The sequence below is a fragment of the Drosophila albomicans genome, chromosome 3 (genome assembly GCF_009650485.2).
Source record: "Drosophila albomicans strain 15112-1751.03 chromosome 3, ASM965048v2, whole genome shotgun sequence".
In the NCBI taxonomy this organism is placed as follows: domain Eukaryota; kingdom Metazoa; phylum Arthropoda; class Insecta; order Diptera; family Drosophilidae; genus Drosophila; species Drosophila albomicans.
Window position 1 is genome coordinate 22,069,229 of NC_047629.2, and position 27,236 is coordinate 22,096,464.

Sequence of the window (27,236 nt, forward strand, 5' to 3'; positions counted from 1 at the left end):
GTTGAAAAATCAATTCAATCAATTTTAATTAATAGTGTGAGTTTAAATGAAGTAAAATATGTTTTATTATTTATTAATTTCAAACGATTGCATTTAAACATTTTTCAAATACATTTACAGTTTCTGAATTATGTACATAAATTGTAATTAAATAATAATGAAAATTTTGAAAATACTTTAATATTATATTAAAATTTTAAATGACTTCATTTAAACATAAATTTTTGTATTTTCAGTTTCTGAATCAACATTAGATATAGAATAGAACAAATTAACAATTAAGTTTAATTATTTATTAAATTGATTTTAATTGAATAATATTTAATTCAAATACAATTCTCTTCCCTCAAAAGTTGAATACTTTTCAAAGCGAAAAACATTTCACCTTTAATATACTATTAATAACAATCAATAACTTTAATAGCTCTAAATATTAAACCTACATGGCTTATGAAGAAAAAGGCTTGTCTTTAATTATATTAAACTGTAATTTAGAAGGAGTAAATGTTTATAAATTAAAGACTTCAAGAAATTCATATACTTACATGCTCACATAACGTATGTAGAAATTTCAATTGCACTGCATAAATAATTTAGTAATTACGCAGTAAATTCAAATTCGTTTTCCTTATAATCTAAATATTTACGCACATCAAAAATTCTGACTTTCCTTTTTTTCATTTTTTACAACGCGTGTATTCTTTTGAGCCACGACTTCCGCCAGCTCTATAATTTAATGCCGTGTCAGCTAATATTCCCTCGGCAACTAACATTGCTTAGTAGTCATGCGTGGAAAATATGTAACGCAATTTCTGCTCATATAAATTTGTAGGTCGCTGACAACAACAAGAACAACATGAATAACGAGAAAAAGAATAAAAACAAAAGCGGCCCAAAACAAAAACAGCAGGAAACAAAAGTAGCCAGAAGGGGGAAGGAACTTGATTACATTGTGGAACACACTATATCATAAATTGAAAAGAGATGCAAACAATATTAAGGAATTTAATATTTAGAGTAAAAATTACCGTGTAGAAATCTAGGGCTTTAAAACTTTATAAAATTGTTGCCAAAACCAAACGTAAAGGGCGAAGAGTTGTTGTCTTTGGGTGCCTCTCTGTTAATGCCGAGCCTCGGGGCAGCGCTCAAAAGTTCCAGTTGGACAGTTCATTGGTGTGGGCCAAGGAAGCCAACGAGATGCTACAGGGCCAGAGGACAAGGGTAGCTATAGGAGCAATGGGAGCAGGAATCTGAGAGCTGGTAGCTGATATAGCTGCTAGCTGGGAGCTGGTAGCTGGGAGCCTGTCGCAGCAGCCACGTAAGCACGTTTTAAATTGAATTTCCCTGTAAGGCAAGAGCCGTGCATGTCAGCATAACTGACGCACTGCGGCTGCAAGTGGACAAGCACATAACAAATAAAATGTGTGTGGCAGCATTAAAATGTTGTCTCCTACATGAGAGAGAGAGAGCGAGAGACAAGCTTTGACATCTCTATGTAGACACAATAATAATAGGAGAGAAAAATCGAAACTATTTAACACATTTAAAATGCTGATCGATTCGCTGCGTTGTCCCATAATAACAATTGGAAATTGCCATAAATAAGAGGCAATCATAATACATTATAATGATAATAATAATAGTAATAATAATGATGGCAATAATAAAACCAACGGGCCGTATATAAAATTAAATTAAGTATCAATCATACGACGTGTTGAACCATTGACATTATTATAATTAAAATGACTATGAATGAGCATTGGCAGACTATGTATGCAAATAAAATCAATGGCTATTAAGAGCGATTAAATTAAGGCGTAGTGACAAATAATTTACAAGCCTTTACACACAGTGCATAGACGAATGCTCTCAACTTTATTTAAAGTGAAGATTCAAGGTTGAATTCCTATTTTGATTTATTTGCGCATGTTTCGGCAACGATTTTGGGGCAGAGGCCAATTGTTACGACTTATATGGTTTTGTGGCCTAGCGCTTCTTCAACTATGAACAAATACAGTTTTATTGTTTCTATTGTTGCGCTGCAACATTTAGAGGTTATTACTGCTATTGTTGTTGTTGTTGGAATGACAGCAGCAACAGCAGCAGACTAAGCGTGGAACGCAAGTAATTTGCAAAAATTTAATCATGCCACAGCTGCCGCAGGGCGCACAAGAAAACAAAAAGGCAAAAAAATAAAAACTCGCATACAGGCTGAGGAACATGCCACGCCCACTCCTCGCTGTGCATGTGTGCAGTAGTCGTGAGTTGTTGTTGTTGTTGTTGCTGTCGCAGTTGTTGTGGCCTCCGTCTATTGTTATTTTACTAGTGTGGAATGCATTTTTGTATGCCTCGTTTTGTTTTCCATTTTTATCTTTTGTTCAACTGCCTCCTTTCTAGTTTTTTTCCCTCCCATTTTTTTTTTGTTTTTGTCTTTGTTTTGTTGTATAAAATGAAATATAATTGTAAACTGAAAAACGGCAGTCAGCAGGCAGCCGCAGGTAACAGGCAATGCCGATTTTTTTCGTTGACTACCTTTATTTATTGCCCTAAATTGAAAATAAAAACAATACGTGTAACTCGATGAACTGCATTCAACGAACAAGTAATACAATCGATAAGCTATGAAATATTTCAACTGCAAATAATTTAAAATGACAATATTGAATTACATAGCTAAGACACCCGCAATTAGAGCAATGAATACACGGTAACAGGGCGATGAGGGAGCATTAAATATGCATGCTACAGATGTCAACAGACAAAATGTGAAAAATCCAATAATAATAATAAAAAAAAGTAATGTAAATATTGACTTGTGACTCGACAACGCAAAACATCAATTAATTATGAGGAGCTTAAAAGGTCAAATTACATGTGTCCTCTTCTAAATTAATTACACTTTTTTGTTCTACTGCCGCAAACTAATTGCTGCTGATATTTTTCAAAATCAATTTCCCAGCAATTGCGCCAAGTCATCATGATGTTACGACTTTCTGACTCGGCTAAAAATAACAAAGATAGCACAAAAAGAAAAACTTAAAAATATATATGTATATAGAAATGTAAGCATCACTTTTCCGAAAAGAAGGAGAAATTGGAGAGTTTTTGTTTGCTGGAATGGGGAAAGCTGTACGTATTACGTACGTAATCAAGTGAGATCAAGAGTAATGGCTTTTTTGTGTGCTAGGCGCGCAATTTTTAAATGCATTAAAAAGTGTTACGCTCGAGTGCCGCACATTTATCACACACACATATTGCATAGAGAGCAGCCCAACCCCCACTCCCAACCCAACCCATCCCAACCTAGCGAGAGCGGGACATGTATAATGGAAAAATCGCATTTAAATTGTTTGGCGCACAATAAATTGTTATAATTCATCACTCACGAGGCGAGTCGAGTTCGTTCGAGACTGAAGTTCGTTGTTTGGCTTTTCGCCGTACACTTGATAAATTGATTGACTTCAATTGAAATGAATTGAATTGCTGGCCTATGAAACGAAATTGTATATAGAAAAACATGCCATAACAAATTATGATACTTTCACTGCGACACAGCGATGGCAATGCCGATGGCGACTAGGCGTCGTATGAGTGATATCAATTGCGAGCACATTGCATGACAGGCACTTTATTAGGTTTTCCCAGTTCATTTGCATGCCTTTTTTTCTCCATTGCGTATGCTGGCCACATACTTCCCAAACTCCCTAAAAATGAGGAAAAGAAAATTGGTAACTCAAAAAAAGAAATTGACAGACAGCGAAATCACAAAATTCCATTAATTTTAAGCAGTCAATCAAAATTGCCAACTTGAAGTCGATTATATTATGCTAATGAATATAAAGGCGGCTCCTCCTAGCAGCGTCTCTATTAAAACTCAAAGATACAGAGTGTCTTCTAAGTGGCGCACAGCAGGTGGAAGCTGTCCAGACAAAAGTCATCAACTATCAACATTATTCATTATTATTTATTATCGACAACAGCACATGTGGCGTATACGTCATGTGCAATCATTTCTCATAGCAGACACGTGCTCGTTCTATGTCGTGATTTGAACTATGTCCCTCTCGGTCAACTACAAAATGAATGTTTGTAGTACTATTTTGTAGGATAACTGTTTGGTCATGTGTGTGCATCGAGTTGATTGTGCGCTTTAATTAAGTGCGGCTTAATTGGGGTTTTTGAAACAAATTAATGAAATTATACCATACGCCTTTATTTGTATTTATAAAGCTGTCATTAGCGTGTAACTGGCTCAAATGACATACAAATTAAGTTATGTCCTGGGGCGAGAGAAGGCACTTAACATGGTTTACACTAGCAGAGAGGCAGACGAGGCAGGAAGATAGAGAGAAATAGATCCAGACTCCAAGTGCTTTGTCAACTCAATTAATTGTTGATTTATATTTTGAGCACACATTTGTTTGCTTGTGCTGAGCTGCGCTGCGCTGCGGCCCTGCAGGCCAAAATATTTGTTTATGCAAATTGTGTTTAATTAATACACAAACAATTGACGTTGTTCTCTCGATGTTTGTTGCTGTTGTTGCCTGGCACTTTAAACGCTGCGGTCAATGTGTGTTGAAGAAGAGTGCTTGCTGCTTACTGCTGTTAAATTTTGAAATGTGCGGTTGCCGGCATTAATTTGGCAGTCAGCCACAGAAAACAGACAAAAGCCGCAGGTTGTTGTGGTTGGTAACCTTTGAACTGACAGCAAAACACTGGCAAAACACTGACAACTCCAAAACTAAAAGCTGCTTAATGGCAGGAGGCAGCATCATCACCAACAGCAACTCGAACAGCAACAACAATTGTAACATGGTGTAGTTACCGCCTCTGGGCGCGATTATCTGTGCCACACAGTTGAATAGTTGGCATTCTTAAAGCCTGGCCAGCAGCAGCAACAAGCTTCGAGAGCAACCAATGCAATTAAAGCCAGAGCACAACAAGCTCTGCATATCAATGTGCAAGTTTCGTTGTATCCGTACAACTGTGTGTGTGTGTTGTGTATGTGTGTTGTATGTGCCAGTTACCGTACACGTAACGTTTAAAAACTCGTTTAGACATGTTGCTTTTGCCCAAACCAAAATTGTAGTTCTTCGCATTGGCATAGCAACTTTTCTATACACTACTCTTAAGAATTTTACAAGCTTTTATATTTGCTATCCATAGGGTAGAAGGGTATTATAATTTTGCGCCGTCAGGAAATCAGAGGCAGAAGAAGTCATCTCCGAACCCATAAGGTCAACAGCCGACCATCTCCGCCTATCCGTCTGTCTGTCTGTCTGCCTATCCGTCCGTATTAACACTTATAACTCAGAGACTATAAGAGATTGAGACATAATTTTTTTTTCGACAGTACTTGCTATTTTTGCACGCAGATCAAGTTAGTTTCAAATTTTCGCCATGCCCACTTACGCCCCTGCAAATAAACAAAAAACGCTTACAACAACAGCTGCGGGCTGACAAACTGCAATGTTTAGTGGTACGGTATATGGTATATTTCACATTTCGGAATATTTTAGTATTTAGTGGTTTACGAATTTGGTATATTTTAAGAATAATTATCTATGACTAGATTAAATATCATTGTATATTTAATAGAATTGACTAAATACTTGCCGGAATTTACAAGATTTTCATATGCAGCTCGACAAAGTGTCTGTACATGTTGAGTTGCCCTGAAACCTGGCTATAAAAATGGAAATTTGAAAAATGCCACGCTTGACTGGCATACTCACACACACAAGTTTATACACACACATACAGAGAATGCTTTGCATACATATATAAAACATGTTTTGGCACACAAAAACCCAAAATGAAAAACACAAAAAATAAACGCAGAAGAGAAAATAAAAATGCTATGAAAAACTGTTGAGCGGAATTCAAATATCAAACACGCTTCTTTACTTTGCCGCCATTTTCTATGGTGAATATTGTGTGTGTATTTGTGTGCCCGCTGTCTCTTTCCCTCCCACACATCGCGCTGTGTGTGTGAGTTTAAGTGCGCGCCTAGATTTATGCAACATTTGATTTGCATATTGTGAGCGCACGAAATGAAAGTAAATAAAACCACGCATCGTGCCAAGTGCAAAAATAGTTAATAAAATTTATTGTTTATTTGTTCTATTATAGCTATTGGGCGGTTACCAACATCGATTACATCCATTCAAGGACCAGCAATCGTGTCTTTATGATGATATTCTGTGTGTGGTCCGCCTCGGTGATTGTGTCATTGGCGCCGCAATTTGGCTGGAAGGATCCAGACTATCTGCAACGCATCGAACAACAGAAATGCATGGTCTCACAGGATGTGGCCTATCAGGTGCGTTAATTAAGCCGAGTACCGAGCGATGATGTCATCATCATTTCACCTATTTATTCTCTCTGTAGGTATTTGCCACCTGTTGCACATTCTATGTGCCGCTGCTCGTAATTCTGGCGTTGTATTGGAAAATCTATCAGACGGCAAGGAAACGCATTCACCGCCGTCGACCGCGACCCGTCGATGTGGCGGCCAATAATAATCAGGTAAGTGCGAGCGCACAATATGTGCGTTTAACCAGACAATCTCAATGCGATAGGCATTTGCGGTGTCAGCTCTTTAGTGTACAGGATGCGGCAATCCTCACGTGACTTGCCAACTGCTGGCTGAGCACCCTGTACATGGCTCGACTTAAGTTGCTGTCGGAGACCGCAGCACAATTTCCAATGCAACCAAGCCTTGTAATTTTGCACTTAAATGAAGTTAATCGCGAAGACAGCCACAAAATCGATCCGAGATAAAGGTCAACCTGTACAGCTTCAGCTGAGAGTTGTTGCCAAAGCAAAACCAAACTCAAGAGCCAAGCGAAGCCAATGCACGAAAGCCTTTAGCTAAATATGCTCATAACATATGCATGGACTTAAGGCAAGCCTGGCTGCCACGATGGATGTGTACGAGTACGTCTTGGGCTTTGGGCCAAATGTAATTAGGCAGCTTCTCAGCCTCATTCAAGTGTGTTTAAAAATGCATTTTGCCAAATTTTCTTTTTGCCCTTGCTCGTCGCCCCCTGCAGCGCTCTGCTTTTAAAAGCCAACTCATTTGGAAGTCCGGCAAGAAGTTAAACGAAAAGTGCTTACCCAAAAACCAACTAGCCAAGAGGGCATTTGGTCAGTGTTGAGTTCTTCTACCACGTCCTTTGTTGTTGCTCTTGCTCTTTGCCACGTATGTATGTGTGCCTGTATGTGTGTGTGTATGCAGACTGATAAATTTTAAAGGGTTTGCTGAATTGCGTTTTCGTGTCTGTAATATCTTACCTTTATGAAATACCCTGACACGAGTTTGGTTAAATGATATTTTCAGACCTGTTTGTCGAAGGAGGTGCACTTATTTATAATTATTTATTTATCATTTTTAATACCATAAGTATTTCTGTATTTTCTAATGTATACTTTCAAATAATACTAAATTTACATTTTACTCAATTCATGCCATCAAATTAATTGATGTATTTTTCATTACGTATTTTCATTCTGCTGATATATCATCTTAATCGAATATATATTTTTTTGCATTCGATGCTTCCTAATGATTTGCCACATTTTGTAAAAAACTCAATTTAAAAGCAATATTAATAATTTATGTGCTTAATATTGAATTTAATTAGAAAAATTTGCCTTGTGCCTTAATGATTTGCCATATTTCATTATTCAACTGATTTCATAATTGTATTTCATTTTTATAATCTCTCATTTGTATACTTGTTTCTTGAAAAATATATGTATATAATTTATTTAATTAAATTTTCATATTTTATAATGAAATTAAATTCTTAGTTGCTATAATAATCTGTACATTTATTATAATTGATTTTAAGCTTTCGAAATTTTATTTTCTTGTTTCTTAATGATTCACCATATTTCATAACTAAAATAAATTGAATAAATTGAAATGTAAAATGTACCAATAGTGCAAATTTTGCAAAATAAAATTAAACTCTGTGTTGCAATAATAATTTATGCATTTAATATTATGTTTTTACTTCTCAAAATTTGCATTTTGTATGCACTTATGTATATTTGAATATAGTATATGTTGTATTAATTCAAAGTATCTTTATGATTTACCATATGGGTAATTCTCTGGTAAATGTCGCGTGCGAACAGCTTTACAGTGACACAAAAAAACATAAACTAAAACAATTTTAAAATTAAGTGAAGGTTTTTCTTAAAGCTTTGGATTAGTACTATTTTTAGAGCTAAGATAAATTTTAGTAACTTATTCTGTTTTACGATAAAATATATAAATTCGTTCATTTTTTGGTTTTGCGTACGAATTTGTTAATTTTTGCAATTATCAGAACAGAAAACAAAACAGAAAAAAAATTCCAAAACCATTCTTAGCTCTAATTAAAGTACTAATCTAGAGCTATAAAAATAACCTTTACTTATTTTTAAAATTATTTCAGAATATGTTTTTTTTGTAACTGAAAAGCTGGTCGCACGCGACATCCCTCAGAGAACTGCCCATATTTTATACTGCAACAATAATTTACTAATTTAATATTAGTTCTTATTGTTTTTATTATAAAAAGTTTACATTTTGTGTGTACTTATAGTTCAATAACATTTGTATATTTCTTCATTTATTTCAAGTTTCTTAATGAAACCAGATTTTATGTTGTCTCTTTTTATTTTCTTCTGCAGAGCATTAAGACTTCGATCTGCGGTTCTATTTCGCATTTCATTTTTTCTAACTACAGATTATTTTTCTTTTTGGTGTCCAGTGCTGGCACATGCTTAGAAGCAGCTACTTAGCTTAAGCTTAGTGCTTCGACTAAATTGAAAATGACCATTTGACGTAAAAATGTTTGCAACCACTTACCTACCCATACACTTACACTTACACCTACAACTACAACTATATACACACACGCACACACATATGGAACATACGCACTCATGCTTGTAGTCGTATGTTGGCCAAGCTCGAAGCTGGCAAAAAGTCATTGGAATCACAAATTCAATGCGCAAACAAGACAAGTTGTCCACTATTTGCCAACGTACACAAGTCCCAGCCATGTCCGGCCGATGTAGCTTCTTCTGTGTATGTATATGTGTGTGTGTTTGTATGTATGTGTGTGTTAGTTACATGTCAGCGAACGCAATGCCAATACAAGCACACACACAGAGTCACAGCAAATACAGCACGAGCTATACGCATCCATTTAGTGCCACTCACTGGCCTGGCCTGTTTGTTGATTTTAAAATATATTTACCCCACTCAGAGCAGGCATTTCAATGCTCTTACCCTGAGTTTATTGCTTCAATGAAACAGCTTGTTTGTGTTAAGCATTGTGACAAAAAAAAGTAGAGTTTGAGAAGTCTTCAAACACATTGTAAGAGGTTCATATTTTAAGCCTTCTTTATCAGTTTTTGAACTAAAACACTTTCAATATTTTCTGTAGTTTAAAATTCGAAAAATATACAGCAGTTTTTATGGCTTTGTTAAATGAATTATTATGTGTTAAAACTATTATTATTTATCATTGTCACCAACACAATACAGTTTAAAAAGTCTTAAATCAAAAGGTAAAATAGTCAACTAAATCACTTTGAATATTTTTGGTGCTTTAAAAAATATTCAACAATTTTTATTGCTTTTCTTAAATGAATATTATGAACATTATATTATCCGCTCAAATATTCTAGACAAAGTTGATGTATTTTTATAAAGATCAAACATGAGCTTCACTGCAAATTAATGTGTTCTCTGAACTTTCGACAATAATTTAGCATTAGTCAGAGTATTAAGGCAATGGCTTGCTATTGCTATCGAATTACGCTCTTGTTATTCCCTTTTTTTAACTAAATGCTTTCAAATTGAAAATTGCTTTCCTGCAACTTGACGAGGGTTTTATACTAACCTACGAACACACACACACACACACACACGCACACACAGCAGAGCAACACAACAGAGCACGAACAACACAACGAAACACAACAAAACACACAACACATTCCGCTGTTCGCCTGCTGCGCGTTTCGTTACAATAATTCTCTTTTTCTTTTCTCTTGTTCGCTTGGTGTTCTTTTTTTTTCGTTTTGTATTTAATAAAGATTTGTTGTAGCAAAGTTTTTTGGACAAAGGCAAGAGAGATACGCATACAAATATTTGGTTATTGGTGTGTACTTTGGCAGCACATAAATTTAAGTTAATTGCATTTTGCATTTAGCATGTTTATGGCCTCAGTTTGTGTAGCTGGCGAAATTTTCTAAATAAATTTCCCAGCAAATGATTTAAATTGCATAATCAAATTCGAATGAATAGTTGCAGCTCGTCGACCTATAGCTACTGGCTTAGCACATAATTTAACATTAATGCGTAATTTAAATTGAAATGCAGTTTGCATAGCTCACAAATACTCTGATACACGCACACGGTTGCGTATACGCAATTTGGACACATCGTGGGCATTGATTTTGCAATTAACATAACACACGGTAGTAAAAGGCAATTAAGCAAATTGAGCGCACAGGTATTATCTGTAATTTAGCCATGGACCTAATGAGATACGCCATGCCACAGCAGTAGCAACAGCAACAACAACTACAATGCGTAGCAAACATTAATAATAATGTAACATTAAACACAAAAAGCAATCGCTCTTTGGAGTGTGTCTCTCTTGGACAAGTGTGTTGACAACAACGCCCAGCTGCTTTCGCTTACAGCCCAAGAGCTCTAAGACTCTGAGTGAGTATGTGAGTGTGTGTTTGTGTGTTTGTGTCCGCCTTGACCACTCGAACATAATCACAATTACATTTGCAAACAACAACAACAACAAGAATAACAGCAACAGCAATAGCAGCAAAAGTAGAGGCAACAGCAAAAGTGACAGCAGCGACAGCAGCTCAAATTGATTGCTCTAGATATTGACATTATGACCATGGCCATATGACAAACAGCCAAGCAGCCAGAGCAGCCAAAGCAGCCAGAGCAGCCAAAGCAGCCGAGCAGCATTAGCTAAGCCTGGGGACGGCAAAACCAAGTCGTCCATATGCGACACACGTCGTCAAGCTGTGCTTCTTTCTTTTATTTTTTATCGAGAGCAACAACATTAACACTGCGCAGCAAAACAAAGTTACTCATTTGTTCTGCAACATTGCCACAAATGCCAAACTATTTGACAGTTAAAAAGCTGTTCACAGACTCATAGTAAATGAATAACCTAGAAAAATAGGAAATATATAATATGAAAATTTAAAGTAAAGTAAAATAAAATGAATAAAATAATCAAATTAAATTTAATAAAATAATAATAATAATAATAATCAAATGAATGAAATTTATAAAAATAAATACCATGTGACAAGATAAATCAAAATAAAATGTAATAAACGAATATATAAAAGATATTATATAAATTTAAAATACTCTAAAATAAGCTGAAATACAATAATAAAATGATAAAACATGACATGAAATGATAAGAATGGAAGTTAATAAAATCAAATACAATCAAATAAAACAAATTATTAAAATATTAAAATCTTATATGAAATACAATAACAAATTAATATAAAATTAAATACAAAATAAATGAAAAATGAAATGAAATTAAAAGCATGCAAATTAAATAAAATAAAATAACATAAAATTTAAAGTCAATGTAATAAGAAATATGCTAAAGAATATATAAAATGAATTAAAATCAAATATAGTAATCGCAATTAAATGAATTAACGTAAAAGAATATAAATATAAAAATTAAAATTAAATAAAATCAAAAATAATAAAATTAAATAAAAAACTAAAATAAAATAAATTGAAATGTACCTCTCTCTTGTTTAATTGAAAAATCAAATTAAATAAATTAAAATATTTTACGATGCCGCACAGTGTAAGTCAGTCTAAGACATTTGTGCTCTGGGCAGAGCAGCATAATTCGCCCAGAAAAGGAAATTATTGGATACAGATTCACACAGCAACATACGAAATTCATATTACGAATACAACAGACTCACGAGGGCGTTTGTGTATGTGTGTGTGTAGGCAGTATGCTATAGACACATACTTACAATGATATGAAGCTCAACACATGTCTCGCAAGAAAAACAATTAAATAAGAAAACAATTTACATAAATTAGCCAAAGTGGCGAAATGGCTTCGACCAAGTATCGTTTATGCAAACGCTTAAATAAATGTGCACACACACGCACACACTCTCAAACACACTCACACACACATGTGTACATCGACACACATATAGGAGCAGGAAGCAGCGTAGCGACAGCTGACAGCAGACACATCTACATAAAATACACATTGAGCTGGGTTTTGCTTATCGTCGACGCTGCTGAAAAGTATGCTACACTTTCTGTTGCGCTGCGAAGTCAAGTTGGAAGGGATGGGGGGAAAAGCGCTTATCGCCGTCTTATCTATTGGTTGTGTACGTTGTATATGTTGGCTATAATATTTAAATAACGTTAATGCGCCATGTAGTTTAGTTTTCGATCTAAGCAAATGCCAAAAGGGAATCCATGGAATTTATGGTTAAGCACCCCCACACACACACTCAGTCGCACACTCACACCCGCTCGCACACGCATGGGGAACAAAGTTTTTGCCAATTGTTTTGCGCAGGCAATTTCATGGCACGCCAACTGGCAAACTGGCAAACAATGTGCTGGCAATACACACGGTTGTATATGCGCCTTTGAAGTTATCAGAGATTCAATTACGCATTGATTACCCGCATGGCAGCAGCACGCGACGTATACGCAATGTGAAATATGTGAACCAGACATAGGACGTAAATTTAATTAGCGCAACTCACATACACGCACACACACACGCCCACTTGTGCACAATAAATACAATTGCTCAATAAATATTGTTGAGCTGCTGAAAACTGAAAAGTAATTTCGAAGCCGAGAAAAGTAATAACAAAAGCCAAGGGTTAATAGTAAAGTAAAGCATCTCATTAATGAATTTGAACTTTGCACTCAGCTACACCTGAGACTGTATCTAATTAAGCCAAAGAACAGACTGATCAATATTTAATAGGTCAGCTGACCCTTGCACTTGCTCTTGCCCTTAGTCTCAGTCTGAGTCTCAGACTAGAGTCAAGAGTCCTTGGCCAGGCATGTGGCCAAGTAATTCAACTTCTTGAATTGCCCACAAAATGAAGGTCACATGCGTAGCTGCAAATCCATTTAATACTATTTGCGCAAATATTCACGCCATTTGGGAATGCTCGAATGCTTTGTGAGGCGACTTTTTGGGGGCCATGACCGGGCACACTTGAAATCGCCTGGCCGTTTTTTCTTCATTCCCTTTTTTGGCAAATTTCCGCACACGAACGCAAAATCAGCATAATTTTATTTATTTAAAGCAATATCGACTTGGCAAAGGGTCAACATGACGGTTGACGATGAGGCAAAAGGTTTGACTACTCAATTACTTTAATTTGGTGGGATTGAAGGCGATGACAAGAACTGCACAAAAAAATAAAAAGGGAAAATAAGCAGAAGCAGAAGCGAAAACGAAAACGCAACAAAAAAAATCAAAGAGGTCAAGCGCTTGAAGCAGTCAAGCGTGAAATTTATTTTGAGCAGGCAATGTAGTTCGATGGGAGGAAGAGGGGGAGTAGGAGGAGTGCTTTTTGGGTGCCGTATGTGGAAAGTGGAACTGTGGCGTGACTGTAACAAATACACACAATTTATTTACGAACGAATCCACTTACATATGCATATGGTGAAGGCAACACACGGGATCAGCTTGGGCTCAGCTCAACCTCTGATATGCGTACAAATTGCGGTTTATTGAAGCGTAAGGCGAAGCAGCAACAACAACTATAACAACAGCAACAACAACTACAACGATAACGAAACAAAATGCAAATTTTCGCCTTTTGTTATTCATTTTAATGCCATGCCAAAAACTATGAATTTAATTTCGACTATTCAAAATCGATGCAGCTCAACTAAAAGCAGCTTGAACTATACAAGTATCTCTTTCTCTTTCTCTCTCTGTGTATCTTTTAGCCCGATGGCAGCGCAACATCCGATACAAAGCTTAATCGTCTGCGGCTACGTCTTGGCAGATTCTCAAAGGCCAAAAACAAAAGCGGCAGTGCATCGGGCAGCAGCGGAGGAGCTGGAGCTGGTGGCGGTGGAACCACAGCCTTGGGTCTGGTTGAGGGTAACTCGACGAACACTGTGAACACCGTGGAGGACACCGAATTTAGCAGCTCAAACGTAGACAGCAAGAGTCGTGCCGGCATTGAGGTAAGTGCCAACAACAAGCATGCCGGATTTACGTTTGAAATTGCGATTGGGTTTGGGTTTGGGTTTGGGGTTGGGACTGCGACTGGGGACTGGGGACTGAGGCTGGGGACTGAGGCTGAGAGAAGTAAATTTCATAACGCTCGACATGTGCCCAACGATCTGAGTTTGCTTCCTGAATGCACGCAAGCACGCAGCCTGCCAAAAATAAAGTCCATGTCTGACGTCCTGCTGATTTCCTACCCCATTTGGCCAGTGTCCACACACAAACACACATACACACACAGACTCGAGAGGAGAACATACTCGCGTAATCCCTGATAAATCCTAATAGAAACTTGCACATGTCGTTAGCTAAACATCAAGTAGTCGTGACATTTGATTTATGCACGGCATAAATCGATTTTTATTCAACATGCTCGGATTACGTATACGCCACATCTTCGCGCTTCGCACGGCATTCGGTTTGTCATCAACTGAAAATTAAAAGGCTCTAGCATCATTTGATTTTATTGGCAATGGCCACGGCAATGGCAAGCTTAAATGCATACACAAGTATGTGATTATACACGGACCAGACCAGAGTATATTCTCTAAGCATAAGCTTAAACATAAGTATACGAATATAGAGAATGTGTGTAAACCGACGTCTAGGTGGACTTTTGGGTCACTCAAGTCGCAAATCCTGCAAATTACCCACTCGACAAAAATGTCAGCGATAAACTGCAGGCAAAGCTTTTTGTTTATTGGCGGCCAAATTTGTATTTAGCCGCATTTTATGTACTTCAATTTCAGCTTTTTATGGCTAAAAAATAAGCAGCAGTCGCACACACACACACACATACACACACTTGGACACACACACGTAGACATTCAATAATAACACATTAAAGGCAAAGGCACGAAAATCGGAGAAAAACGAAACCATAAAAGAGGCAGGCAAAATAAATTGCTCGAACGTTTTGTTTGGCATTGCCACAAGGTGGTGGCCAAAAGTCGAGTGGCCAAAGGTCGCCTCCGATTCGTGCAGGTTAAGTAATAGCAAAGTCAAATATAAGCTCTGTGACAAGGATACGCCATCGCCTCTCCAGCAATCGCCATCTATATCGCCATCGCCATCTCCAGCGGCAATGCCATCCCATCCCATCCCCATTTACAATCTCGCCCGCCTTGACCGTCATGCAAAGCGCCTTCAGATCCAACCAAATGAAAACAAAGCTCAACAATAACAGAAACAGCAACAGCAACACGAAGAGTAGCAACAGGAGCTGAAAGCTGAAAACGTAGCCTAACAAGGCACTCAATACGCTTGAGTAATTGAAGAAAATATGTTGATGGCTTATAGCTAACAGCTTTCGTTTCCATTCGCTTGGCCATAATAACTAACAGCAGCAACTGCGTATCGTATTTGCCTTTGCTGGCCACACACATACACACCCACACACACGCACACACACGCATCCGCTTGCATACACACACTTAGATTAAATATTTACTTGGGCCAGGTTTCTGTGTGAGCCAAATAAGTGGACAGCCAAATAAATAAACACACACTACCTCTCCCTCTTACTCTCTCTCTCTCTCTCTCTCTCTCTCCCGCTCTCGCTCCAACGAGCAAACATAGCCAAAAGCAAATATATAAATTTATCATCGTAGTTTTGTTTAATATCAGAGAAAAAGGGACGATTGCAAAGGCTCAAACAAAGTTGTAACTACAATAACAACAAAAATGCCATCGAATATATTAAACAATTTCTCTTATGCAAGCCAACTATCAATAAAATATACTTTATGCGCTTCTGTTTGGTATTATTCAGAGCATAAACATTAATGGATGTGACAAAACAAACTACTAATAGCAGCAGTTTAATAATTTGTTTTGGTTATGAAGTATTGCAAATTTTGTGAAAAGTGAAAATGTTAAATGGAAAACTTTGATTTTCGTACATACTATATTTTGAGCTTCAAAAATAGTTATTTATTTTTCTAACGGAAATGCGCATTTGCTAAAGACAGTTTTGATATTTTTGAGATATCCGCTGCGCTTTTTGAATAAAAGTAAAACAATGGGGTGTTATTCTTCATATTACTAAATTAATATGCCGCAAAAATACTAAAATATATCAAAGGCTGTATTTGGTATATTGATTTACCAATATACCATAAAGTACAAAATTGTAACTACAAATACAAAATTGTAACTACATTATTTATGATTCCTGAAAATTTGGTTGCAATCAGATAAAAAGTTAATTAACAAAATAAAACCCCTATGGAATTTTTTAAATGCAGTACTATATCAATATATCAACTATAGCTTTTAGTATATTTTATTAGTTTTTCTGTATATTAATAATTAAGAATAATTCAGCACTATTTTGGTTCTATTCAAAATAACCAGCGGAGATCTTACAGTTGAGCAAACTTGACTGTAGCTTTTTACTTGGTTTTTATTTTATTTCTAAGTAGAGATTTTTATTGCACTGTGCTTTGTCACTTTTAATGCGCCTTCGCTGCAGTTCTTGCCGTTATGCAGTGTTAAGCGTAACAAAGTCGAGTTTAAGCCAAGTCTAATGACAGTGCAACAAGGCAGAGCTCTAGCACAGAAAGTGCAAATTGGAAAAAGGGAAAAAGGGCACAGGAAATAAATTGAAACAAATAATATACGTCTCACTTAAATGCAAGCAAAGGGGGAACAGAAAGGTCACAGAGCAGGAACGGGAGGGAAAAGGGAGTAAAGTGCGTGCACATGCACATAAATAATATATTAGCTGTATGTGTGTGTGAGCGTTGTTTGTTGGCTCTCGGTTGTTATTGTTGTTGCTGCTGCTGCTGTTGTGTTTGCTTTGGTTTGAGGTTTTTGGTTTCGGTTTCTGTTACTGTTACTGTTACTGTTTTGGTTTCGTGTTAACAGTTTGAGGGCCGCCCCATAAAAACATTTCAAATTAAAAGTTGCCGCTCAACTTGCGACTGACCATGTGGCGTATGCGTAATCTTCAAGTTTCTCTATTTCTGTTTCTGTTTCTCTGCCAACTAACTTTGCACTTTTGTCGCCTGAACCCCTCTCCCTTTCAATTTGGCCTCTGCTGACCGTTACGGAAGCCAAAACAACTCGTAATCATTATTCGCATTGTTAGAGGACTCCAAATGAAAATACGTAGCCTCCCAATTGCTGATGGAGCAATTGCAACTCGTGCTGTTGCTATTGCTGTTTCTCTTGCTGTTGCTGTTGCTCTGATTTGCTTTACGTGCTCTGTGGTAAACATTAAAAATGGCTTTGCAGCCAAAAGAAATCGAAATGAAACCAAACGAAATTGAACCCAGCTACAACATTTGTTTGTGCGACACACACACACACTCTCGAGTTGACAATGAAAATGAAAATGAGAATGAAAATGGAAATGGATATGACAATAGCTTAGGTTACATATGCTACTCGCTTTGTGACCATGGACAATTTGCCAATGGCTATTGAATTTTATAAGTACACACACTACGTATACGTATTTTTTTTATGTTCTGCTCCTTGCCAAAGCTATTGTTGACAGCATTTCGCTCACAAATTGAAAATGCATTTCATACATGACACCAAATTTAAATGTCTTCCTGTTGTTTGTGCGGCTTCACTGCACAAAAGAACCAAGCCGCTCGCATCAATTACAAGCTTATAACGGCCCGGCAATATATTATGGAATCAAAGTCATAAAAATCATTTGGCAATGGCCAACAAAGTCGTCTCTGTCTGTTTGCCCTGTCCATTGCTGCTGCGCTGCCCCATTAATTTGTTCATGCCACAACCGCATCGAAAGTTGAAACTAGAGACGAGCAACGGTTTGCTTGAGACTTATTTTCTGTTATTTTTCACTGGAAATGCTGCGCAAGAGCTTTTCGCTCACACATTTCAGAGAATTTTCTTGAACTTGAAAGTTTTCAGCTGCGTATTTTGTTCGAATATTTCAGTTTAGCATTGCACAGAATTCTTAGGAAAATTTACGTTTTATCGCAGTTTATCGATCATTAAAAATTCCATTTTTCACTTTTAATTAATCTGGAAAAGTTCTTTTAATTTAATTTATTAACAAAAATGTTTTGATGTGTAGGCATTAAGTTTTATTGATCATTAAAAGCTTAAAACTCTTACTTGATTGATTGATTTAAATTTCAATTTAATTTAATTAATGTTATGCATTACTGGCAGCGTTTTTGTTTTATCAATGTAATTCTTATATAAAAATTTTATAATTTATATGACATCTTGTATTTAATTTTAACAAATTTTAAATTCGATTATTATATTTATACTATTCATAACACATATTATTACCGTCATTGAAATCAATATAAAATTGAATACAAATTGTATTGAAATAACAAAAAATTAGTTTTTAATATCGCAATTTCAATATTTTAATTATTTAAATTCTCTATTACGTTTTTACATAAGTTAAAATCGATTATTAATTTAATAACAATCTTATTAAAATGCTTTATTAAGAGTGTTAAGAGTGAGAGTTCATTTAGTGAAATAATAACATTGTTAAACATTTGTAAATGCAATAAAATCTCCTTTTCATGGCAGCAGTCAGAAATACATATAAGAAAAATATCGATCATTCTTATCGTGCAACTGCAGTTGTTCAAACAAAATGTAAATGAATGTAAACCAAAGTAATAGGTAATAGGTGTGTAATAGGTTTTATGGTCTTTTTAGTAGCCTTCCACAGCAAGTGGCAGTTGCGTGCGTGAAAAACGGCCAAAGTTGTCAACACTGATTCGCACATCTCTAGCCCCGAAAAGTCGAGCGTGCCACCTGCGCTGTATGAGCGGTCTGTGTTCCGGCCTGTGTCTCCGCTTCTTCCGTGTGCAGCTTCGGCTGTGGCAACGACAACGGCCGTAGACAAAATTTATAACACATAAAAGTTGATTTTAGCACTTTACGCTTCTGCACATAATGTGGCCAGGACATGAACACTGCTGGCTCAAATTACAGGTGATTATATGAATTTTAGTGCCTAGGACATGCCGTTAGCAGGCTGCTCAGCTCGACAAATTGTAGCCCTTTTTGACCAAGTGCCGCCAAATCTCCCTCCGCTCCCCTCTAATCTAGACTCCGCCTTTTGACCGTCGCCTGCACGTTGTCTGATAGTGGGCGGCGTTTTATAAATAGCGTGGGCGTGGCCATTGCTATCAAATAAAAAAGCAAAAAAAAAAAAATCATAGAAAATTGGGCGGTTCCAGCAACGCACAAATGCGCAACGAGCTTAACGAAAATAAATATTTGCCAAGCAATTTTATTTATTTGGAAAATTTATAACCACAACTTGGCGTGGCATAAAAAGCCCATGAAAATTGACGACCCATCGCTGGCGGGGGAAGCTGCCAGTGTAACGCAGGGGGAGGAAGTCACTAAATAAATTTATGAATGCAATTGGGTGTTCTGATTTATGTGGGCTAGTGTGTGTGTCTATATAAGAGGGAGAGAGAGAGAGAGAGACAGAGCAGCTGAGATTTGAATTGTTAATTTGGCAAACGAAATTTGACTTTGAGCATTTGGCTTTGTTTTTCATTCTTTGTGTTTTGCAGGCGCCCAGCACATCGGGCAGCCAAATAGCCACCGTCTCTCACCTGGTAGCCTTGGCTAACCAACAGCACGCCAGCAGCACCAAACAACAGAAGGCAGCTAGCAGTGGAGGAGCAACAGCAGCAACAGCAGCAGCAGCAGCAGCGTCAGCAAATGTTAATGGCAGCGAGTTGGAAGAGCGATTAGAGGAAGAGCAGCAGGATGATGCAATGGCAACCACAACCGCAACATCAGCAGCAGCGGAGGCAACGGCAACAGCAACGGCGACGGCGGCGACGGCGGCGACGGCTGCAGCAACAACGCCAAGCAAGGCCAATGGCAGCAGTCATGGCGCTGGTGGTGTGGAAGTGCTCGAGGATCCGCAGCTGCAACAACAGCTCGAACAGATGCAGCAGCTACAAAAAACTGCCAAAAGCGGCGGCGGCGGTGGTGGAGGCGCCAGCACATCAAATGCCACAACAATTACATCGATATCAGCGCTCTCGCCACAAACACCAACATCACCAGCCATTGCAGCCGCCGCTGCTGCCGCCGCCGCAGGTCCGATGACAGCAAAGACCAGCACATTGACAAGCTGCAACCAAGCACATCCGTTGTGCAGCTCGGCCAATGCCTCCGGTTCGGTAACGCCAGAGCCTCGCACCAAGCAGCCACAGCAAACAGCATCATCTCACCAGCAACCACAGCAACAGCAGCAGCAGCAGCAGTTGTCGAGCATTGCGAATCCCATGCAAAAGGTGAACAAGCGCAAGGAGACGCTGGAGGCGAAACGTGAACGCAAGGCAGCCAAAACATTGGCCATCATCACTGGCGCCTTTGTGGTATGCTGGCTGCCCTTCTTCGTGATGGCGTTGACCATGCCGCTGTGCGCCGCCTGCCAAATCAGCGACAGTGTCGCCTCCCTCTTCCTTTGGCTGGGCTACTTCAATTCCACACTCAATCCGGTAATAGTAAACCTCTTTTTTTCCTCTTTTTTTTTTGCTCTTGAATAACATTTGCATGCGTCTAGTGTCCATAGTGCTGCAATCGTTACGTGGCCATCGGGTAAACGGGAAGCGTCAAAGTCTTCAAACATTTGCCAAATGCATTGGAAATGAAATGCATGATTGCTAACTGCCGCAGGCGGCAAGTGCATTCAGTTGTCTGTGTTGCCAATTGTTTGGCCTGGCCATGATATGATTGTGACAGCGGAAGCACTTCCCTCTACGCAGATGTTCCCTCATCCATGTTGATTGCCTTCCCTTTAATCTTTAAACGTTGCATTTTAAAGATGCGCATTCAATTGCTGAGTTTTGATCAGATTTCTTGTATTATGATAATGTCACCTAATCTCACTTGTAGTCTATGTAATTATATAAAATATACCAACTTTAGTTTAATGATTATCGTCTATTCACATCCTTAATACAGCTGTTTACTAAATAGAATATTTTGCGTATTAGTTTTTTCAAAAAGAAGTATCGATTTTCTAAAAAAAAAAAAACAATAAATCGATAGTAATTTTGTCGATTAAAAAAATCAATCTGGTTTAAGTGTTACACCATCATTTTCGGATAAATAGATTATCATTAATTTTTGCACCTTTTATAACTTCAACGGAAAAAAATTCGATTTCCTTACCTCATTTCAACTATTCTACAAATCCTTAAAAAGTTGAAACTGTTCATTTAGACGCGAAAGAAGTGACTAAACAGGTTTCCTAAATCGTATTTATGTATATTTTACTGGTAATAAGAAATCACTAAAATTTAAATAAATTTTAAATATGAAATAATATACTTTGAAATATACTAAGTTATGCTACGAGTTCAAGACAAATTCATCTTAATTTACTCCTTCTTTTGTGTATGTATTCAGCAAGTTGCAATACATATATTCAAATATATTTTCTACACGTAAATACTTCATTATCATTAAAATATTTCATCAAACACGAAACGTAAGTCGGATTGAAATGTTCGTTTATGACTTATATTTTCTCCTGCAGTAATTAATATAGATGAGTGATAGGAAACATAAATAATAAAGCAGAATAATTAAATACCAAATACAAATTGCATATCTGTTCAAAGTAGAAAGCGTAGATTTTAATTAACTACATTAAGAACGAAGAGAAAACAATCAATCAAATTTGTCTGGCTTCTCCACTTGCATTTATGAACATCTCAGCTGACCATGACTGAAACACAAATAAAGTGCCTTGATTTTGACTTTGATTGCAGGTCATCTATACGATATTCAGCCCCGAGTTCAGACAGGCCTTCAAGCGCATCCTCTTTGGCGGACACCGACCCGTGCACTATCGCAGCGGGAAGCTCTAGATAGTGCATGCGAAGAGGCGAAGAAGGTAAGGTTTTTTATTGAAATAAATACAGAAAACAAAAGCAAATATTATTGATATTAGCCAAGTGGTTATCCTTGAAAATCGAAATATAAACCGGAGAATGAGAGGAAGAACGCGATTGCAATTTTCTTTTGCATTGATTTGTATTTATTATTTGCAATTTCGCGCTCACAAGTTTCAATTTGCAATGCAGTCGTTGAAATTGATATTGCTTAAGCATTTGTTTGAGCTGCGTCTTGCCACCATTGCAGCTATTGTTACTGTTACTCCTCCTCCACATCCTTTGGATGCTGCTCCTGTCTGTTCCTTCTGCTGAAAGTGTTTTGAATTTCATTGTCAACGTTGGTCGACGCTGTCGATGTCGATGACGCTGTCGATATCGACGCTTTGGGCGCCCAATTTCGGAAAACACACGAGAAGAGCGACGAGATGGCCTTGGGAAGGAGTCCATTGGCAATCACACACACACACACCCTTCCTGACACACACACTCACTCAGTGGCAACACATAAACATTTGAATTGCGAGCGCTTTGTTGGCAGTTTTTCAGTGCCTTGAAACAATTTGTAAGCCATGCTGAAGAAGCGAAAGCAAAGGCAAAGTTTCAATTCACCCGTCCCCCGCCACCCACTCAAACTCAAACTGTAGCCGAAATGAAAGTTTTATCAGCCCTTTTATCGCTGCTGTCATCTGCATGCGAAAACCGTTTAAAATCACTTGGTCAATGCAACGGCTAACGGATAACGTCTAATGGCCCCAAAGAAAACCTACGCCCACGCCCCTGCCCCCTCTTACTCACCCTGCATTGGAATTATGCCACAATGGCCGAACGGACTGAACGTTCGCCGCCTGCAGGCTTATCTACAAAGCAAGCGAGCAACTTTCAAGCTACCCATTTGCATTTCACTTGGACTACGACTGCGACGAAGAATCTAGGAACAGCAGCAGCTATGAGTTTCCATCTGCGTGTGGCAGCAGCAGTTAAATCTGCAGCCATACACTCTATTCATTCATTCAGCATAAAAGTTAAATTAAGCAACATTAATTCAAATTTCTGCTTTGCATTTGAATGAATTTTGGCTTGGCGCGAATAAAACTTTTTTGCCTCAATTAATATAATGTTACTAATGTGATTTGTTTGCATCTCTCCGTTTATTGTTTGCAGGCGCTTCTGTTAAAATTGCGCACGATCTTGCCTCTTCGGTGGCACTACAACAACAACTGTAACAATAACTAAGTCCACAACAACAACAAGAACAACAAAGATACATTTAAAACTTGAAGCGTGTATACCAAGGATTAGTTTAAGCGGCCAGCAACAAACACATGATCATTATTGAAGCATACTTTTAGGCTTAGGTTTTAAGTGATGTAAATACGTTCGGCTAAATGTGGTTAAATTAATTATAATAATAAACTATAATCTGTATTGTACACAAAAGTCAGCATTTAGGATTTAATATAATTTAATTGTAATTGCCAATGTGGGAACTGTTTTTTTTTTGACTAAAATCAGCAGACAAAACCAACTAAGTACTATAAATACATACATATAATCAAAATACCAAAGTGTAAGAATTAGTCGTAAATTTTAGCAACTTAAGTGCAAAATACTTAATACTACTTATAGTGTATTCAACTTCCAAAAACTATGCATGTGTTTTCAAATTTAAATGTGTAAATTATCCATTTATAGCTCTAGCTAACAATTTATCCCCAAAAATTGGAATTGAGAATGAATTGGGGAATCGGGATTGGGGATATAAATATGTAGGAAAATGAGTACCAATGGCATTTGGAATCGTTATAACTGAACCGATTACACATACTGAACACTATGATATAGCGCCCCCCTTATAATTAATAGATAATTAACTATAGAACTTACATAAAACTAGTGTGAAATTTAAGTGTGTATAAAACCAAGTAGATATTAAGGGGCACAACCTAAACTAAATTTGTTGACTATTAATGGCTATTAGGATAAAATTTATTGTAAAATTGACAAAATCTCTATATATACTATATGATGAACGTGTTTAAATACAATTTAAACGTATTGTTAATGCAAATTCTAGTTAAATTACATAAGAAAATAAACAAATTGTTGTATTATTAAAGCTAAGCAAGTTGGTAAATATGTCAAGGATTTCTTTGAATATGTTAAATAAAAAATAAAAAAAAAACATTTAGATATAAATTGCTTAAAGGGTGCGAAACATACTGTATAACATTAATGTAAAAACTAATAACAACAACATAAAACCACAATGTATTATTGAAAAGCAAACTACTTTCGGGATAAATGGGTAAAAAGTAATTAGCAAAAAAGAAATTCACAACAAATAATATCACGCAGTAAATACTATTATAAATACTAAACATACATACATATGTTAGTTAATGATCGATTTAAGTAAGTGGAAAACAATATCACAATGAAAAATCAAATCTTTTACTACCCTAATATTTAATAAAACCCAAAAAACGAACAACATAGTATTCAAAATTAAGAAAACGAACATTTCTGAATAAACTTAAAGCAGAAACCATAAACTAGCATTGTAAGAAACTATGTCTAAACTAGATATCAAACCAGAAACTATCAATAGAGTCGCAGAGAAATAAAGAAATTGTTTGTTCTATATCAAGTCATAATTCGACACACAAACACTAATTATTCATCATTTCAAAAATGATAAAAGTTTGGTTTCAATTCTATTGTTTGATTGTTATCTTTATTACATACAAATTGGCGCGCATTTAAAAAGAATTATTACTTGATATACAAAACAAAAATATCTGATTGTTTACTGCAAATAAAACACACAAGTTTGCAACAAATGCTATGCTAAAATTACTCTACATTTCATTGGCTGCAAATTAAAATAAAAATTGAACTTTCTTGCAAAATGATTTTCCTTTCAATTTAATGGTGGGTAAAATAGCCAAGACAAGAACCATTTTCGGCGAATGTCCAAAAAAAGGCGAGGAACTCGTCCTAAAGTTGGGTTCGTGCCTTTTTCAACATTTGTTATAAAATAGTGTTTGGCACAGTAAACCATAAAATAGCGGATTATAAACTGAGAAGCAAATACAAACAGCAAACCAAACCCTCGCCTGCACAAAACTCAGTTACTTTTTTCGATTTGGTTATTTTAAATTATAGCACTAGAAAATATCGATATTTACCATAAAAATCTAATTGGTATCGATATATCGATAATTCCATCGATGTTTCACAACCGGTCTACGAACAGCTGTTCTCTTTTTGATAAAACCGCGCGAAAATCAGTTTGCTGCCAAACGCTAGATTGATTAAGTAATTTATGTAGCAACTATTTTTCGCATGCATAATGTTGAATTTAAACTGTGTCATATGTGCCGAATTGTTCACACAATCGGATGAAGTGTACGTCACAACGTGTGGCCACATGTTCCATCACACATGCCTAATGCAATGGCTAGAACGGTAATAAGGCGTCCCACTGAGATAGAGCGTGTAAATGTGAAATTAAGTGGAGTTGCTTTTGCAGGTCTAAAACCTGCCCACAGTGTCGCAATAAATGCACAAATCGGAACATAATTCGTGTGTATTTCAATCTGGCCAATTTGGACGTGAGTCGGATTGATGTTGGCTCCCTGCAAGAGCAGCTGGATAATGCCAATTTGGCTATGAAAATGAAGGAACAGGAAAGCAACAAGGTCGAGAGACAAATGAAAGAACTAAAAGAGACCCAAAAGAAGTGCCTGTAAGTGCTGTCAAGTGATTCCAAACCATATTCATAACATCTTCCCAACGTTTCTCTAGAAAAACCATTGCGGGGTTAGAGAAGAATCTACAGAAGAAAGACTTTGTTGTCAGCAGCTATGTGGAACAAATAAATGTACTAAAGAGCGATGCTCGGGTTGTTGACGAGCTGCGCAAGGAGAACAAATCACTGAAACAGCAGATCAACACTATGGAAGGCGTTTCGGCCATTCTGACAGCTGGTGCTGCGGATGCTGATCGCTTACTAAAAAACGAAGCCAATCCAAATGTGCTGGCCAACTGGGTGTCCACGCTAAAGCGTGAGCTTCGCCAGTGTGAGACCAAAAAGACTGAACTGCGCAATGTGCTCAAGGTGGTGCAGAACGATCTGCGCAAGGAGCTGGAAGGAAAGCGACGGTTAGAGGAGCAGATGTCGCATCTCGAGAGCGATTTGTATCGAGCACAGGAAAAGGTAACAATACAATTACCTCAGCGCAGCTAGAAGTAAATGTTCTATACACACTATTTTAAAACCCTTGCAGCTTAAGACACTACAGGGTCAACCAATTGATGTGGATGCCTCCAGCAACTGCTCATTGGGCCTAAACACAAATTTAGTTGCACTCAAGCTCGAAGAACGCCGCAACACCATCTCGCCCACAATAGTATGTATATATACTGTATATATAATTTAATACACAGCTCAATCATTAAGCGTTTCATTTTCTAATAAATTCTTTGTCATTTACAGAAACAGAGCATCAAGCGCATTGAGGAGTCAACGTCACCTTACCTAAACATCAAATCTAGCAGCGTAGGAATGACGCATCTCTTGAAACCGCCCATCCAAGGCATTAGCAAGATATCTCCCATTAAAACAGGATCGGGCATTAGCATGACCAGCGGAGTGATTCGCAAGACGACAAGTGATCTTAGTGAAAAGGTAATGACTGCTTCTATTCTCACCCATGTGCAACTAACTAAACAAACTAGCTCTTCGCTTGCAGTACTCGATCTTCAAGAAACCACGACTGCTGCTGGGCGCTTCGAGCTCAGGGGGCGCAGCTGCGATGGGTTCAAATTTTGCCTACGATGGCATGGGTGGCTCTGAGAAGATAGATCCTTTTGCGCAGCGTGCCGCAGAGGAAGCGGCGACCAGAGTTACAAGTCAACCAAGCACAAATACTGTTAATTTTCGACTTAAAGCGGGAACGCTGCGCAACATAAAGCTGAAAAAATAGTGAATTATGCATGAATTAATAATAAGCCAAGCCAGGAGTAAAGAGAA

At 37.3% G+C, this 27,236-nt stretch overlaps 2 protein-coding genes across 4 annotated transcripts in view; both read left to right on the plus strand.

The window, feature by feature from the left end:
* LOC117572754 (5-hydroxytryptamine receptor 2A) overlaps window positions 1–24,765 on the plus strand; it is a 71,399-nt gene extending 46,634 nt beyond the window's left edge. For 2 of the 3 annotated variants that reach the window (XM_034255838.2, XM_052006180.1), the window contains 6 exons: window positions 6,136–6,325; window positions 6,394–6,531; window positions 14,033–14,275; window positions 19,856–20,797; window positions 22,076–22,200; window positions 23,363–24,765. In XM_034255838.2, coding sequence (XP_034111729.2) covers window positions 6,136–6,325; window positions 6,394–6,531; window positions 14,033–14,275; window positions 19,856–20,797; window positions 22,076–22,174 — 1,612 coding nt within the window. In that variant the 3' untranslated portion in view covers window positions 22,175–22,200; window positions 23,363–24,765. Of the gene's footprint in view, window positions 1–6,135; window positions 6,326–6,393; window positions 6,532–14,032; window positions 14,276–19,855; window positions 20,798–20,862; window positions 21,191–22,075; window positions 22,201–23,362 lie in introns of those variants that run through there. The other variant, XM_052006181.1, reaches the window with a different exon arrangement.
* Window positions 24,766–25,479: 714 nt separating this feature from the next.
* LOC117572757 (E3 ubiquitin-protein ligase TRAIP) lies at window positions 25,480–27,198 on the plus strand. Its single transcript, XM_034255841.2, has 6 exons — window positions 25,480–25,669; window positions 25,734–25,949; window positions 26,009–26,420; window positions 26,491–26,613; window positions 26,700–26,891; window positions 26,956–27,198. Exons 1-6 carry the CDS (start codon window positions 25,554–25,556, stop codon window positions 27,187–27,189), a joined length of 1,293 nt encoding a protein of 430 aa, XP_034111732.1. The 5' UTR covers window positions 25,480–25,553; the 3' UTR covers window positions 27,190–27,198.
* The last annotated feature ends 38 nt before the right edge of the window (window positions 27,199–27,236 follow it).